This window comes from Mangifera indica, chromosome 6 (assembly GCF_011075055.1).
Source record: "Mangifera indica cultivar Alphonso chromosome 6, CATAS_Mindica_2.1, whole genome shotgun sequence".
In the NCBI taxonomy this organism is placed as follows: Eukaryota; Viridiplantae; Streptophyta; class Magnoliopsida; order Sapindales; family Anacardiaceae; genus Mangifera; species Mangifera indica.
This window is the reverse complement of record NC_058142.1, coordinates 1372106-1388515: the sequence shown is the minus strand read 5'-3', so window position 1 is coordinate 1388515 and position 16410 is coordinate 1372106. Positions and strand designations below refer to the sequence as shown.

At 35.2% G+C, this 16410-nt stretch overlaps 3 protein-coding genes across 12 annotated transcripts; all 3 read right to left on the bottom strand.

Moving 5' to 3' along the window:
- Positions 1–420: 420 nt before the first annotated feature.
- Positions 421–2822, bottom strand: LOC123219078 (uncharacterized protein At4g18257-like). Its single transcript, XM_044640802.1, has 3 exons — positions 2264–2822; positions 1816–2133; positions 421–923 (listed from the first exon to the last, which is right to left on the bottom strand). Exons 1-3 carry the CDS (start codon positions 2539–2541, stop codon positions 764–766), a joined length of 756 nt encoding a protein of 251 aa, XP_044496737.1. The 5' UTR covers positions 2542–2822; the 3' UTR covers positions 421–763.
- Positions 2823–3125: 303 nt separating this feature from the next.
- On the bottom strand, positions 3126–5775 carry LOC123219075 (terpene synthase 10-like). Its single transcript, XM_044640797.1, has 7 exons — positions 5498–5775; positions 5156–5423; positions 4687–5071; positions 4379–4597; positions 4159–4297; positions 3675–3923; positions 3126–3572 (listed from the first exon to the last, which is right to left on the bottom strand). The coding sequence occupies exons 1-7, from the start codon at positions 5738–5740 to the stop codon at positions 3225–3227; spliced, it is 1851 nt and encodes a 616-aa protein (XP_044496732.1). The 5' UTR covers positions 5741–5775; the 3' UTR covers positions 3126–3224.
- A 7206-nt stretch (positions 5776–12981) lies between these two features.
- Positions 12982–16163, bottom strand: LOC123219080 (urease accessory protein G-like). 10 transcript variants are annotated; one of them, XR_006502812.1, is made up of 4 exons: positions 15764–16160; positions 15405–15465; positions 14078–14648; positions 12982–13221 (listed from the first exon to the last, which is right to left on the bottom strand). XR_006502812.1 is itself a non-coding variant. In XM_044640804.1 (3 exons), the coding sequence occupies exons 1-3, from the start codon at positions 15894–15896 to the stop codon at positions 13139–13141; spliced, it is 264 nt and encodes an 87-aa protein (XP_044496739.1). In that variant the 5' UTR covers positions 15897–16163; the 3' UTR covers positions 12982–13138. The 10 variants fall into 10 exon arrangements, 2 of the variants coding, with proteins under 2 accessions (XP_044496739.1, XP_044496740.1); XR_006502810.1 differs by lacking the exon at positions 12982–13221 and adding an exon at positions 13356–13746 and having other exon boundaries at positions 15764–16159; XR_006502813.1 differs by lacking the exon at positions 12982–13221 and having other exon boundaries at positions 13356–14182; positions 14286–14648; positions 15764–16159.
- Positions 16164–16410: the final 247 nt, after the last annotated feature.

The window sequence follows — 16410 nt, the reverse complement described above, 5'->3', positions numbered from 1 at the left end:
TGTTCATATAATTAAGTTTCTGCCAACCATGTTATATTGGTTAAAGCACAAACAAAATCATTGGAAGGTGGTGAGCTGTCAGTATAATTTTAATTAGTCCCCTCACTAATCTCTGGACCAGCCTAGATTAAACTGTGTAATGGCACGTAACCATGCAAAGCCCTAATTTCTAGCTGATATCCAATATAAAACTAAGCTTATACCGTGTGAATATATAATGTAAGTTTTGGTTTCTTTAGTGTAATCTTACCTGGAAATACTGCTGGCTACATTATTTCTCATGCTTGTGATAGTGGTCCACTTAAAATGGAGATGTTAATTAATAGCTTGCTTTTTAAGCAATGGGAACCATGTTAGAGTATCACCGGCCCATTTTTGTACTGACATGAAGACATATGATGGGTATTATTTAACATAGAATTGCCATAAGCAGCCAATTTTGGGTATTCAAAGCATAGTAATAATTTACAATAGGAGATTCACTAATCAGCCTCATGTTTAGTTTTGAATCAATTGGGCACTGACCAGCTTTCAAAGCAATCATCCAGTCCCACTGCTGGATTGTTGCTGGTGTTATTTACAGGCAAATACTGCTCAAATTTTCTTCTCAGTACATTAAATCTGCAATAGATCTTCTTGTTTGAAATACTTAACCTTAGTAATCTAATTCATGTTAGAAATTAATGTCCTGCACACAAGTGACCAATGGGAGTACCACAACATCATTGATCTGGCCAATCCCACTTGTTGAAATATATTGTAGTTATTTCTGCTCTATACTGGATGCAGCTTTTTGTTTCTCTAGTAATTTCCGAAGATAGGCCTGCCTTAGTTTCTCACGACGAGCTTCTGCTTGCTCATGCCGCCGCAATTTGAGCTCAGATGCCTTTTCCCTCGCTTGGTTTACTTCTTCATGAACTTCCCTGTAGAGAAGGAAAAACCATAATCTGGAATGTATGTTGGTAGAATGACATACAGATCATTATATATGATATCTATCCGCACAAAAATTATAGTTTTACTAACACTATATATCCTAGTGTGCTTTTTATTTGTCTCTAGCAAGTAGGTCAAGTGCAATCCTTCTCCAGACAATGCTATGCGAGATTCCCTTTCAAGAACACTCTCCCAATTCTCTCATTTTATCATCACTCTGTTTTTTCTACTTCCCCTATACGTCTTCTCCATCACAATTTTTTACTTGACAAGGCAAAACTCCTTCTCCATTCCTTCTATCATTACCTACTTTAAAACTGCAATGCCTTCAGCACATAAGAATTGCTCATTCTCTGCTCTAGCTGTCTCTACTTACATTCTCCATTTACTTGTAAGATACACATCTAATACATTAGCTTAAAAAGCTCTACCATTGGTATATTCTCTAGTTTCTGCCATTAACATACTGATTAGATCAAGTATGTACACATTAATTGAACAATATAATATTCTTCTTAATATATTCCAATATAATTTCAAAACAGTTTAACTCAGATGCAGCGAATTCATGCACCATTAAAACCAAAAATCTTTGCTGAAATTGTTCACAAACTATTCCAATCCCAGGCAACGATTGCTGTAAAACAAAAATAAGCACCAATGGCATGTTACACCCTCCCGGAATTCTAACTGTCTGTACCCTAAGTAATCATAGCAATTTTGAGTGAAACTCAGAGTCATGTTTGCTTAACTCCATCCATCATTAAAAACAAAAAACAAAAACATACCAGATGCTAAATATAACACTGAACACCTTTTCCCAGCCAAATAATAACAGCATAATACCAACACAATAACAGAAAAATTTAAAACCATTACCTCACAAATCGTTTATGTTCATCGTTATCCATCGTTCCAGTTGTTCGCCCAGGTGCCACAAATTTCATGTCAAATAGCATAGAAGCATCATTCTGACTAGATTCGTCGTGAGTTGCTATGATGACAGAAGAATCAGAAGCTTGTGGTTGCTCTGTTTCCTGCTCCACACCCTTACGGAAAAAGTCCACACAATACTTCTCCTTATCTTCCTCATCTGACAATTCTCCCTTCACCAGTTTTTCATATAACTCGGCCTTCCTCTCCAGTGCTGCGTAGCTTGCTGACCCATCGTTCACCGCTTTCAACTCAAGCTTGTCCCTTCAATTATACACGATGAAACAAGCATTATTCATATTAGCAAAAATTTGATTAATTTAACACTTAAAAGGCTGAAAATGGACAAATCTAAACAATTCAATGAAAACCCAGAAAGAGCGAAGGGAGGTACTTGAGAGCGCGGGCTTCGACGCCGGAGTTCTTAGAGGAGAAGGAATCACGCGAGGTAATCTTCTTCTTGGCACGATGGAACTCAACATCAGGGCCGTTCAATTCTTTGGCTTTTTTGGATTCTTCCTGGGACTTGTAGAGCTGGGCCTTGAGTTCTAGAATGGAAGATGGACCAACTCCTTCGATTGAGCGTTGTTTCTTGGGCATGATTGATGATTCTGTAAGCCATCCCAGCGATTCAACCACAATCCTCTTCTTTCTCTCCTGTTCTTCCGCCATTACTAACCCTAATTTGACAATTGAATCTTTAATTGATTCAGAGAATTGGGGATCGGAATTTATTGACAAGTTTCTGCTAAATCTTCCTTCTCATAATCTTCTTATTCCGCCGTCGTCTGCAAAACGACATGCCGTTTGGATTGGAAAATTGCGAGTTCGGTAAATATTAATATATCCACTCCTAACAGTAAAATAACTTGCAAGTTCAATATCTTTGAATAATGTCAGAAACACCCCTCAACACTCATGGCTAAGCCACTTTCAAAGCCTAGAACCATTTCCGCCGCAATTACCTTCAACTTTGAATCCCTTTATGAAGTCATACTCATTAGACCCATCTTCAAATATAAGCACATATCAGAGAAGAAAACTTATTCAAACGTTGACTGTGTATCTTTCTATATAATTGTTTTTAATTTTAAGCTTTTTTTTTTTAATTTGTGGTTGAATTTAAATCAAATTTATTCACCTGTGCAATAATTTGTCATAACTCAAATCATCAGAGCTGGGCTTGACCTTGGCTAGTAAGCCCAAGCTATGATTTTTTTTTTTTTCAAGTTTAAAATATCATTATAAACGTGCACTTATCTAACCACTCATTATAATTTATAAATATGTACTATGAGTACATATATATTTCCAGTACACCCATTATAAATGTGTACTTACCCACCTATTATAATTTATAAATAGGAAAGTGATGATTTTTCATGGTCTCTTTGCTCATGATCTCTATATCTAAGAGGAAAAGGATTAACAAGTAATGACAATACACGATCTTCAGTCTTAGAGTCTTCAACACCATGCCCACCCCCATACTGGTACATGTACTGAGCCATCCTGGCCAGATTCATCGAATATTCAACAACAGCATTGCACAAGTTAGCGTTTTCAGCTCTGTACTTGTTCATTTTCATCCATGCAGAAGCAATCAGCTCTTGTATGTGTTTACAAGCCTCTTCTTCTGAAGCTCCAGTTTCATGCATGTAACACTGGATTGATTTATGAACGTCTGCTCTATCCAATTCATCCTAACAAATCAAAGAAAACAGCATCATAAATTATATGATAAAACATTATCTTGATATCTGTTTGAGTAGTCAAAATAGAATAACTACTTTATAAATATTTACCGATGATGCTCCAAGATCGTTTGCATATCTTATTATCATGGATGCATTGTGAAACATGTTGTGATGTTCTTGTAAAAACTCAGACGCCTCCTTTCTTGTTGGGTTGGTAATGAAAAATGAGGCATGGACAAGTACGAGAGGTCCTCCTACTGAAACAGATGCATTCTTAATGTATTCATCAAGGGTTGGAACGTATCCACTAGAGTACCACTTTGCCTCCACTAGATAGGATTTGCATAAATTTGTCCACTGAATCATTTGCAAACACTTAATATATAATGATTTTAAATTTAATTTAAATTCTTATTAAAATTTGAGTATATCTAGTTTTGAATAACGAATTAAATGTTTAAATATATCATCATATGATTAGATATTATTTTATCATCTAATAATACGAAGATACATCATCTAAGCATCTAATGGGATAGAATTGATGGTTTTATTTATATAATTTTGTATAGGAAAAATGAATGAGGCTTACCTCTTTCCTTAGGTAATGAATAATGTGAAGCCCTTGTTGTTTGAGAGCATCAGAGGCAATTTCGTTGGTGGAATTGTAGAGAGCAAGAAAACAGGTCCTCATATAGCCTGGAAGTTGCTCAATTGCCTTCAAGTCCCATCTAAAGTCACCACAAACTCTGAATCAGTATGTAAATATATCATATTTAACTGAGAAATAAGATCAAAACTGTAACACCAACCTCTCAATTGCATCTGTAAAGAGTTCTAGTTCATACAAAGTGCCACACATATCATAAACATCGTCGATAATTGTTATCAAAGCGATCAACTTCGTGATCATGATCCTGCAATGTTGAAATTCAGGCTGGAAAGACGTCCCCACATTCCATAAAAAATACTCCACCAGTCTGTTCCTTGCAAAGCTCAGCTTCTTACTCAGACCCGTACTCTTCCACCACCTTCATTTTCACGCCAAAAAAGATGATCAATATTAGAATTCCATGGCACCCAATAAAGCAATATAATTCATTTTTTCTCAGACTCTTACTTTGATGAAAACTTGAGATCTTGTTGATGTATTGCCTGCAGAATGTCGAAATCTAGTTTAGCAAGATCAAGCAAGGCCGGGTTGGCATCTTGTCTTCTCTCGTATACATCTATGAACCACCTTGACTCTGGTCTCATAATTCTATAATGAAGTGGAAGCTCCAATGCACGGTTCACCAGTCGGAAAAGATAGTCATCATCTTTGTAATGCTTGTTTGCATATTCTTTAAGGTGTGTGGTTGTGAAGTTTGCAGTTTCATGGAACATACTTGATTCTCCTTCTTTCAAAAGGAACGCAGCTTCATACAGAGAAAGAAGTCCTTTGTAATCTACACTGAGAGACGGATCAAATTTTCCCTTCTCATCCTTGAAACAACTGAAGATTTCTGAAAGAAAAAATCACATTTGTAATTTGTTTTTTTTTTTTTCTTTTTTCAGATAAAGAGGTCAAATGTGATATATGTACAGACCTAGAGGTATATCGTAACCATGTTGCCTTAAGAGTCTGAATTCAAGAGCAACAGCATATAAACTTTGATGCTTTTCTTCATAATTGTTTCGGTTATTGCTGTATATCCTTCTTAGTATTTTCTCTATCTCCTCCTGGAAGTGATAAGAGATTCCAAGTCTCTGCAAATCATCAATGAGCTCCAGCTGATGTAATGGATCCGCCGCTTCATCCAGCATCATTCGGACATGTTTCTTGAGTTTTTCGACGTTAGTGGTATCTGATTCTCCCTGCAAAAACAGATTATATCATTATCCTAGATAGAAATAGCAAAATTAAAAGCAATAATAAGAAAAAACCGTACATCATTTTCACTTCTCAACGATTGAACATTGTCGTATCCCCAGATAGGTGGCTGGTAATTAACAGATTGCCTGACAATGTCTCGGTTGGATGACATTTTGATGTTGGCCCCCGTGCGTTGGGGTTCTGCTCCACCAGATACAGCGGCAATGCTGGATGGTCCGCCTGGGATGTGACTTCTTGGTGGCATGTGCAATCTAGTGAAAGTAAATGCACCTGCTGAAGCTAGAATGCCAAGAGTCATGGAAGTAGATTTATTGTTAAGTGGGCTATTTTGGTGATGATGTCCTGAATATCATCAGGCTTGCATATTTATATACACCTACATGGTAAATTACTGGCTTAGAATTTGTATAGATTTAATATTTTTATTTTGACATTTAATTATATTATTATTTAATTTATTAATTAAAAATAAAATAATACATAATTATATGATAACATATTATTTAAATATTTAAACTAAATATATTTAATATTATATATTACAGTATATTGTCACTGTATAAATACAAATTATATTCTATACATTGATTTATGTCATCAAGGACACAAACATATTGACTTTCCAAGATGACATAACTTATAAATTAAATTTATTTTTTAGCATATGTTTATCATGGCTCGCACAAGTAAAATAGTTTTTTAAATGTGCATCGTTATTCATGGTCTCAACAAAGTCAAATTTGGGTTTCTTAAGAGGCATGATAAACGTGTAAAATTAAATTATATAATATGATTAGATATTATGATTTAAAAATTATTTAATTATATATTATATAAATTAATATGTATTATATGTGGTCGGTATTATTATGAATATTTAAATTATTATACGTCAACCGACCGACAACATCCCCTGGTGCCCTCCCTTTCTAATAGTACATTAAATTGACTAATGTGAAAATTATGTTACTTTTACGGCTATGAAACCAATTTTTCAGAACGTGGGCCATGAGATGCATGAATATGCCGACCCAAGAAATTTGCAGTTCTTACTTTTAAGGAAAAACACATCAATCAAACGTGGAAATTTTTATATTAATTTATGAAATCCATGTGATTAAATATGCTTCTGGTCTCCTCGATATTCTTTTCTTATTTGTCTTTTCTCATTTTGTTTCGATCATATTATTAATATAATCATCACATTATTACCATAAATAGAAAAAAATAATTCTTTAGAATCGTATTTAAATTAGAAATATTTATACATAGAATCAGAATTTAATTTCATCTTTCTATTCCACAATACAAAGGACCATCATATAGATAAGAGTATTAGAGAAAAAAGTAAACCAATTGGAGTACAAAAGAACCATAAAATTAGATAATCCAAGTTAAATCTATTAGAAATTATAGAAAGAGTGATTTATGGATGTCAAGAATGCTACAAGATTTGAAGAAGAAGAATTTGTATTACTGTAAATGTTTTTTTTATTATTATTTACAAGCATAGGAATACAATAAATTTATACAAAAAATAATGCTTTGAATATGGTAATACAATGAATTGTAATAGACTGAAAATCAAGAAAGATTGATGGAACTCTAATACTACCATATATGTTAATAGTCCCCTTCAAGCTGGTGGACGGTAGATGTCCGTAACCCCAAGCTTGCTTAACAAATGTGAATGTTGTCTACAACTTAGAGGTTTTGTGAAGATATCCGTCGGTTGTTCTGATGTGCGAATGTGGCTAGTTTTGATTAGTCCTTCTTGTATCTTCTCTCTGATGAAATGACAAGCTATTTCTATATGTTTTGTCCTTTCATGGAAGATCGGATTGGCTACTATATCATTGGTTGCCTTGTTGTCGCAATACAACATGACTAGTTTTGTAACTTCTACACCTAAGTCCTTCAGAAGCCTAAGAATCCATATGATTTCACATATTGTTTTGGTCATGGCTCTATATTCTGTCTCTATTGAAGATAGAGATACTATGAATTGTTTTTTTGTTTTCCATGAGATGAGTAATTCATCTAACTTTATGCAAAATCCTGTGAAGGACTTCCCAGTCATGGGACAAGATCCCCAGTCCGAGTCACAGAAAGCCGTCAAGTCTAGATTCCTCTTTTTTCGTAAGAACAAGCCTAGTTCAGGGCTTCCTTTAAGATATTTTACCACTTTAATCGTCGCGTCCATATATGATTGTTTAGGTGAGTGCAAGAACTGACTAAGAATTTGCACCACGTAGTTGATGTCTAGTCTGGTTATTGTGAGATGAATCAACCTTCCAACCAGTCTTTGGTATTTGAAGTGATCTTGTAATGGTGGGTCTTCTTTAGGTGATTTGGTGCCATCGTCAAACTCTTTACTAGTGAGCTTTGTATTTTGTTCAATTGGAATGCTACTAGGTTTGCATCCTGATAGTCCCGAGTCAGAAATGAGTTCTAGAACATACTTCATTTGACTAAGTGAGATTCCAGATGAAATTATGGCTACTTAAATCCCTAGAAAGTACTTTGGCTTTCCTAAGTCCTTGATTCTGAAGGTTTGGTGTAAGTAAGTCTTGAGGGAATTTGTGGTTTTGTTGTCATTTCCCATGATTAAGATGTCATCTATATATACCAGAAGACTGATGAATGACTTATCTTGCTACTTTATGAATAGTGCATAGTCATGTTTAGACAGTTGGAAACCAATATTGATAAGGGCTTCTGTAAATTTGGCATTCCATTATCGAGAAGTCTATTTTAAACCATACAAGGACTTACACAATCTATAGACCCGATGCTCCCCCTGATTGCAAAGACCAAGAGGTAATTCCATATAGATCTCCTCATTGAGGTCGTTTTGAAGAAAGGCGTTTTGAACATCCATCTAATAAAGCTGCCACTCATGATGAGACACAATGGCAAAGAATGTCCGAACGGTGGTATGTTTAGTGACTGGAGTGAAAGTCTTGTGATAATCAAAACCTTCTTTTTGAGTATAGCCCTTTTCCATTAATCGAACCTTGTAATGTTCAATGGATCCATCTGAACAATATTTAATCTTGTACACTCATTTACAGTCGATAGGTTTATGATCTACAGGACAAGGAACCAGATCCTAGGTGTGATTCTGAACCAAGGCATTAAGTTCGTCTTCCATGGCACTACGCCAATGAGACTATAGAGAAGCCTCTAAGAAATTCACCGGCTCACGAGTAGTAGATAAGGATAGAGTGAAAGACCTTTGTTCAGAGGGAAGATGATCTACACCCACATAGTGAGAGATGGGATAAGAGATACCTGGTAATGAGCACAGTGTTGTAGAGAAGATATAATCAAAAGTCCAAATGAGTGGTCTGGTGTGTCTAGTTGATCGACGAACAAGGGCTTCTAGTGGAGTGTCAAGAATTGATGAGAAAGAGTCATCCATGGAGTCTTCTATAGTAGGATCAAAGGACTGCGATATATCTGTAGAAGTGGTAAGATCAGGGATATCAACTATAGAGGGTAGAACTGATAGAGGTCCAGGAACTGGTATAGGAAGCACTGTTGTAGGAACATCAGAAGAAGACCAATCAACCAATCCAGAGGAATCATGTGCAACATCTATTTGATTTTCCTTGAAGGGAAAAATATCTTCATGGAACACAACATCTCTACTGATGAAGAATGTCTCATTTTTAAGGCTAAGGAGCTTGTAACCTTTTTGATGCATTGAGTACCCCATAAAGACAGCCTGTTTGGCACGAGGAGCAAACTTATCATGTGATGGAATAACAGTGGAGTAACAGAGACATCCAAAAACTCTGAGATAACTATTGTCCGGAGCTTTCTCTAATAAAAGTTCATATGGAGTTTTTCCTCCAAGTACTGGTGTTGGCATCCTGTTTATCAGATAGGTTGTCGTGATCACACATTCATCCCAAAATTTTATGAGTAAGTTAGATTGGTGTTTTAGAGCTCTAGCTACTTCCAATAGGTGACGATGTTTTCGTTCGACAACACCATTCTGTTAAGGTGTATATGGACAAAAGCTTTCATGAGTTATGCCATGGGAACGAAAAAATGAGGAACACTGATTATTAAAGAATTCTCGAGCATTGTCTATTCGAACATGTAAAACGGATTGTTTAAACTGAGTTCGAACCAAAGTGAGGAAAGCAATAATGTATTATAAGTTTGAGCTTTCGAATTCATTAAGAACAACTAGGTTCCCTTGGAATAATCATCCACAATGGTTAAGAAATATTTTGACCCATCATGATTAGGTGTGGGATAAGGCCCCCAAATCTTAAGATGTACGAGGGCGAAAGGTGTTTTATGGAGGTCGTTCTTTTGGGAAAACACGGTCGTGTTTGCTTTGCAATTGGACAAATAGGACAATGAGGACAAGAAAATAAACTATTATGACCCATTCTCTAATGAATAATAGAACTTTTATTAATAATACTGAAAGATTGTTTGCAATGAGTAATCTGCTCATTTTTATTAAAATTAGAATTCCAGTAATACAATCCATCTTGGGCCTTAGTCGAGCCCATTATTTTGCCAGTCGAAGGGTCCTGAAAAAGGCAAGTGTTAGGAAAGAATTTAAGGACATATTTGTTGTCTTTGCAAAGTTTGGACACAGATATTAGGTTAAATTTAAAATTTGGAACATAGAGGACGTTTTTTAAGATAAGGTGAGGTATGAGGTAGATAGTTCCAATATGTGTGGCTGGGAACTAGTCCCATCAGGCATACATACTGAAACTGTGGATCTAATTGGACTATGTGAATAGAAAATTTTTTGATGACAAACGATGTGATCACTAACCCCCGAATCTATAAGCCAAACATCATTACTAGGAAAAAAAACTATTCAGGCAGTAAGCTATACCTGCATAAGATGAGGTTGAGCTCGCGGAAGGAAGCCGATTCATCATCTGGATAAGTTGATTATATTGCTCAAGGTTGATGACTGGAGTTGAAATTGCTAATCCTGTGCCTCCAGAAGTGCTTGAAAAATGACCTGTTTTGTTAGATCCGGGGTGCCCATGTAGTTTCCAACATGACTTCTTTGTGTGATTTTTCCTCTTATAATATTCACAAAATAATTTTCATTTCTTTGATGGATTATTTTAAAAATTAGCAAAAATATGGGCACTGCCTAAGTGATTGCCATAATTGTTTAGGGCCTTGTTGTCCTCATAAAGTTTGGACAAATCAAGGCCATTGCTTTTGGAGATCAAATTCTGGCCATTTATTTCTTTTAAATTTTGGTCGTCTACATCTTCACATTGCTTCTTCTCATATTCGTTCACTGCAGAGAGAAATACTGCCCCATTCTTCTTACCTTCATGAACAATGGATCTTTGGCTTTCTTCTTGCATCGCCAATTGAAAAGTTCGGCGTAATAAGGGTGTCGGTGATGTGGCTAGCATTTGAGTCCTAAAGGTAAGAAAATTTTCATTCAATCCAAAGAGGAATTGAATGAGTCTTTCTTGATCCTTGAGTTTTTTGTATTGTTTTAATGTTTCCGATGGTCTTTCAAGCGGTTCTTCCATGACATCTAGTTCATTCCACACGACAGAGAGTTGATTGAAAAAAACTGACACGGTTTGGTTCAGTTGCTTAATCTCTTTTAATTTCTGTTTCAAGGTAAAAATCTTGGCCAGATCTAACTGCCCATGCATCTCCTTAATGTGCTTCCACATTTTTTTTGCATTCTCACTTAGAGGTAATCCAACAGCAACCTTCTAGGTCAAAGTGTTGCTGATCTAGGATCGCATAAGCATATCACACTGCGTCCAGATTTTCTACAATCGAGGTTCCGATGGAATGGTTATAGTTCCATCGATGAACCCTTCTTTGTATTTGGTGATTAAGGCTTGACGAAAGTCTCAAGCCCATGTTGCGTAATTGGTAGCCCCTATGAGTAATTATTTGACAAGTACCAAATTCGGCCCATCAGATGTTGTTGTGTACAAATCATCTCCGAGTTCAGGTTTGCTAAAGGGTATGGGAATGAATTGATATTGTGTCTGCATGTTTTGGGTTGACTCAATTGGATTTTCGGTTGGTTGTGTAATAGCCATCGTGACAAAGCGTGGAGGGTTCTGTTTCTAAGAAGGTAAGGGTTTAAGGTTTCAAAAAAATGTGTGTTGACAGAGAAATTTTGTGCAAAAAAACAAGATTGATCCGACAGCTTTACTAGGACTTTGAAATGATCAATTTTCAACAGATTTTTGGTTCAAGCGAGGGGCTCTGATACTATATTAGAAATTATAGCAAGAGTGGCTTATGGATGTCGAGAATGCTACAAGATTTGAAGAAGAAGATTTTGTATTGTTGTAATTGTTTTTTTTTTATTATTTACAAGCATAGGAATACAATGAATTTATACAAAAAAGAATGCTTTGAATATGGTAATACAATGAATTGTAATAAGCTGGAAATTAGAAAAGATTGATGGAAATCAAGAAAGATTGATTCCAATCTAATACTACCATATCTAGAAATCAGGGAAAATTGATGGAAATCAAGAAAGATTGATTCCAACTTAATACTACCACATCTGTTAATAAAATCCAATCCCATATTAGAAATATACATTATACTCCTCTCTTGTATTTGCAATATAAACTTTGCTAGAATACTTTCTCATAAACATAAGTTTTTGAAACGAGTTTAATTATATTAAAAAATTTTCTGTAGATAACAAAATTATATAATTAGTTCTACCAATCACTATTGTAGTTTATCTTACGTAATATTGAGAATTATAAACATCAATTAGCAACAGAGGAATTGGAATTTTTAAATCAGTTGGGTAAAGCTGAAGGAAAGCAGCACATCATCCATAAAGAAGAACCATAACTGGAGGATTTTGTAAAATATTTAAACCTCCCATCTAACTCTCAACTTGTAATTTTAACATGTTACTAATACTAGTGAAAATTCAAAGTACAATAAAATTATACGGATCCAGTATTAAATATTTAATTAGATACTCATATAATGTGTCATTATATTATTAGATATATTTAAAATTACTTAATTTTATGATAATACATTATCTAAATACTCAATTAAATATTCAAAATTGAATTACATAGTATCACTCTTCAAAATATTTATCTCTTTATACAAAAGAGGCCTAGTGTACCAGCTAAGAAGTAAAAAGTGGGGCACAGCTATTAGAACAAGAAACACAACATGAGTATAATGTAGAGTCACATGAAGGCATCACTAAGCACTGATTTTCAAGTAATCCATATGGGATCCTGGAATTAGATCAATAACAGCAGCAACAAGATTGATTAATAATTTGGAACTTATTTACCCTAAGTGTAATGACAAACAGCACATATGCTCCCTCTTTCATTCAATTCTGAGCCAAAGACTGTTGGGTTATAACTTGCTTGTGAGGCACTAAAATCATTTGTTTTCTAAAATCATGAAGAGAGAATGTAAACTCAGCTGGGATCTGGAATAAGCATTCATCATTAATTAAGGGATTAATACCTGCACAAAGGATAAGTTTCCATAAGTTTGCTCCCAGACTTGACCAATTTGAACACTCTTTCTCAGAAAAAATGTCATGAGAAGTAAAGGGACATTTACCGATACTAGGTGGTCTATAGATTTCAAGATGAAACAATTCACGGGGTCATGCTGATAAGATTAAAGAACAAACTAAAACAATTTCAGAGAAGAAACATCATAGCCGCTTCTTCCCTGTCACTGCTTCCCAACCCTGTAAAATGTGGTTCACTATTTCCTCAACACCAAGCCTGTGCTTGCCTGTGATAGGTACCTGGGTAATCCGGCAGCAGCAACGCCTTGCCTGGTTACTTCCTCAGCTCTCACAGCCTCTCCTGTGTACCGATCTCAGCCACAACACAGCATACATTGGAATAGGAATGGCAACTCAAACATACAAGATAATGAAAATATGTATTGTATTGAATAGTTTTTCCAGGAATGAATACAAATTAGTTCTCCAATACAATGACTATTTCCATCTACTGCACTGCTTAATCAATTACAATTCTCTTCACTAATTTTTCCAGAAAGCTACACAAAAACCCAACTAAATCCCCACAGTAAATACTCAGCATTCGAGAGAACCACTCTCACCCCACCTTTTCCTTAGTTTTTTTCCCCTCTTTCTTTTTTCCACACCTGCTCCCTTTTTCAACTCTTTCCACAGCCATTTCATTCTCTCCTGCTCTGCCACGTTTCATATTCTTAGTGGTTGGATTTGCAATAAGGTGACAGCCTTCCAATTTTGCCTTTGGGTCACAGCTTTTTTTATTTTCTCTTTTCCTGCGGAAAATATATATATAAGTTCTAACAGCCTGCCAATGAAAATTTCATGTATTTTATCCAGAAATATAATTCTGACATTTTCTGTATCAGGTTGGAGAATTCATGGGTTAACTATATCAGCAGAACACCTAATTAATCTTTTTCAGAGGCAATGGGATTGAGAAAAAGACAGCTCAAGGATACAGCCCATAGAATAACTTCATTATGTAGGACTGTGAATCTTTTTTTTTTTTTTTTGGTAATTTGACCGTGAATCTTCCACAAGTCAAAAAAACATCATGTTATTTCATGCTTATATTAAGGAAATGCTACTAATGGCCGAAGCAACCTGAGCAAAGACAAAAGGCCCTCCATCACGCATCTGGAGTGCATCATGCTCCACTACTGTCAAAGCAGCTCTTACTGCTGGTGCAAGGTTGATCTTGTTTATCACCTGTAAAACAAAAATTCGAATTTCAAACATGGGCCTTCTCATCCTTCATGAAATTTTTATTAGAACGCTTTGCCTGAATTGGATACCAACAGGCTTTCCATACTGTTGTTATATTTTCCCAATATTATTGTTGTGACCGCCAGTAAAATTGGTAAATCAGGATAAGCCAACTCCATCAATCAATTAGCATCAGTTTAATAGAGTTCAGCAAGATCACTGCAGCAGAAAATGGATATTGAGGAAATGCATTCACTAATAGATCACCTCCCCCAGATTAACAAAGAAGTATGTCTGCTTTAAACAAGTTACAAAGTTCCTCCAGAGGGCCAAGATTTATGCTGATGTCTTCATGAATGGCAGCATGCGAACAACCTCATGTTTCCACAGCACATATCCTTTCCTCAGGCAGAGCACCATTCTTCCTCAGGAACTCACCATCCTCTTTTGTGAATATATCATTTGTCACCTGAAGTAATGACATTCTTCTTAATCCATCATTCAATAGAAATAATCGTTTAACATTAAAAATAACAAGGGAAACAAAATAATTAACTCATTTTCAAGTTAACGCTTTAGGAGATAGTAGTCAAACACCCAAAAGACATCGTTGTTCTTAATGACACTGATGAAGTTTAAATTGAGAATACAGAACCGCAAAGTATTCATCAGTTTATCCACCTCTCATGTGAAGGGGAAATGCAGTAAATTGATGACGATTCATTATGAGCTGAAAATGGGTCCAGGTGCATCACTGATAATCTTCCACCAAGAATAAATTAACCACCCCAAGATTTGAAAAACAAAAACATTACAGTTATAGAACTTCATAAAACAAAGGTTCCTAAAGCTCATCTACGGCAGTCATCTTTTCGAGGCATACTGTCGCAGAATTTATGTTTGGGCAATTTGAATAAAATTACTTTCATCACTTAATCTTTTCATTTTTTTAAAACACAATTTAATATGAACGTGGGTAATAGTTTGAGTAACCAAATATTATGCACAAATTAAATGCACAAGTTAAAAGCAAGAAACATAAAATACCATCTATAAGCTCTGACACAGTAGACAGAGTTAACTAGACCAGGTTATGCACAAAAAGGACCAAAAGTTGACAACTTTGAAATAGCTCAAATTCAAAACATGAAAATTTCAGAGAGATGGTTGAGGGGAAATTCATAGTCATAAGGAATGCCAACAATCTACCATAGATGATACTTACAGCAGCAAGACTGCACTTGTCCGGTAAGAATTTACATAAAGCCAGTATCAAAGCTGTTTTCCTGTAAGGTAGTAGCCAATTCTCCATCAACACCCAATCATTTAGTTTATTTGAGCAGCAACAAGAATCATAATCTACATGAAAATGGAAAACACTCGGCCAATACAGAAGTCCCAAATCAAAGCATACCAAAACGGGTCCTGAACAAGATAATTGCAGATACCAAAACAACTATGCACTCATATAATTAGTAATAACATTTAAGGACAACAATGAAACCCTTGTCAGATAAAAGATAAAATCGAACTACAAAATTACAATTAGAACTTAAAATTAAAACTAGAGAAACGTGAAAATACCCAGTAGCAACAGGACCACCAATACCAACAGTGAAGGCTCTCTCATTGAAGTTTCTTGAGAGAAGAGGAGGAGCTCTTCTACCGAAGAAGCCAGGAGACTAAATGGGTTCATGCGAATCTGGTGCAAGTCCATCGTGACTGTGGTACACCCTCCCGTCTGCACCTACCCATGATTTAGTTGCTGAATCTCCATCGCTTCAAATTTGCTGTTTCATGAAAACGGTCAATAATTTTATCGTCTGCTATTCCACTTCCATCATATTCCAAGTAATATATTTAGTCGTTTCTTCGAATGTGAATATAAATTAATATCATTTAAAATTTTATTTAAAAGGCATTTCTCATAAAAAATATATGGGTCGACACAAAGCTTGCAGGGTGATTTGGTTGTACCTTAACATGACACGATTGTTATTGTGTGAATTATGTCGCAATACATTTAGATTCAAATCAGATTTTTTTAAATTTAAATTTAAATTTGATTCAAATAAATTCAAAATAAATTAGTCTTAAACATATTAGAGTGAGCTTGAGTTAATATTTTTTAGCTCGAACTTGTTCATCAAACTTGTAAATTAAAAATTTTGATATAAAATGATATCATTTTAACTAAAATATATTAAAATAACATTATTTTAATAACAAAC

Bases quoted from the DNA above. Each gene is read 5' to 3' on its own strand.
- LOC123219078 (XM_044640802.1), bottom strand. From the start codon at position 2,541: ATGGCGGAAGAACAGGAGAGAAAGAAGAGGATTGTGGTTGAATCGCTG. The intron at 2,134-2,263 runs GTACCTCCCTTC...GTATAATTGAAG, and splicing joins GTCGAAGCCCGCGCTCTCAA to GGACAAGCTTGAGTTGAAAG. The intron at 924-1,815 runs GTAATGGTTTTA...CCTTCTCTACAG, and splicing joins GAACATAAACGATTTGTGAG to GGAAGTTCATGAAGAAGTAA.
- LOC123219080 (XM_044640804.1), bottom strand. From the start codon at position 15,896: ATGGACTTGCACCAGATTCGCATGAACCCATTTAGTCTCCTGGCTTCT. The intron at 15,466-15,792 runs GTTGGTATTGGT...ACTACCTTACAG, and splicing joins TCAATGAGAGAGCCTTCACT to GAAAACAGCTTTGATACTGG. The intron at 13,222-15,388 runs GTAGATTGTTGG...TACCTATCACAG, and splicing joins TGCTGTAAGTATCATCTATG to GCAAGCACAGGCTTGGTGTT.
- LOC123219075 (XM_044640797.1), bottom strand. From the start codon at position 5,740: ATGACTCTTGGCATTCTAGCTTCAGCAGGTGCATTTACTTTCACTAGA. The intron at 4,598-4,686 runs GTAAGAGTCTGA...GTGAAAATGAAG, and splicing joins GATCTCAAGTTTTCATCAAA to GTGGTGGAAGAGTACGGGTC. The intron at 3,573-3,674 runs GTAAATATTTAT...TTGATTTGTTAG, and splicing joins ACGATCTTGGAGCATCATCG to GATGAATTGGATAGAGCAGA.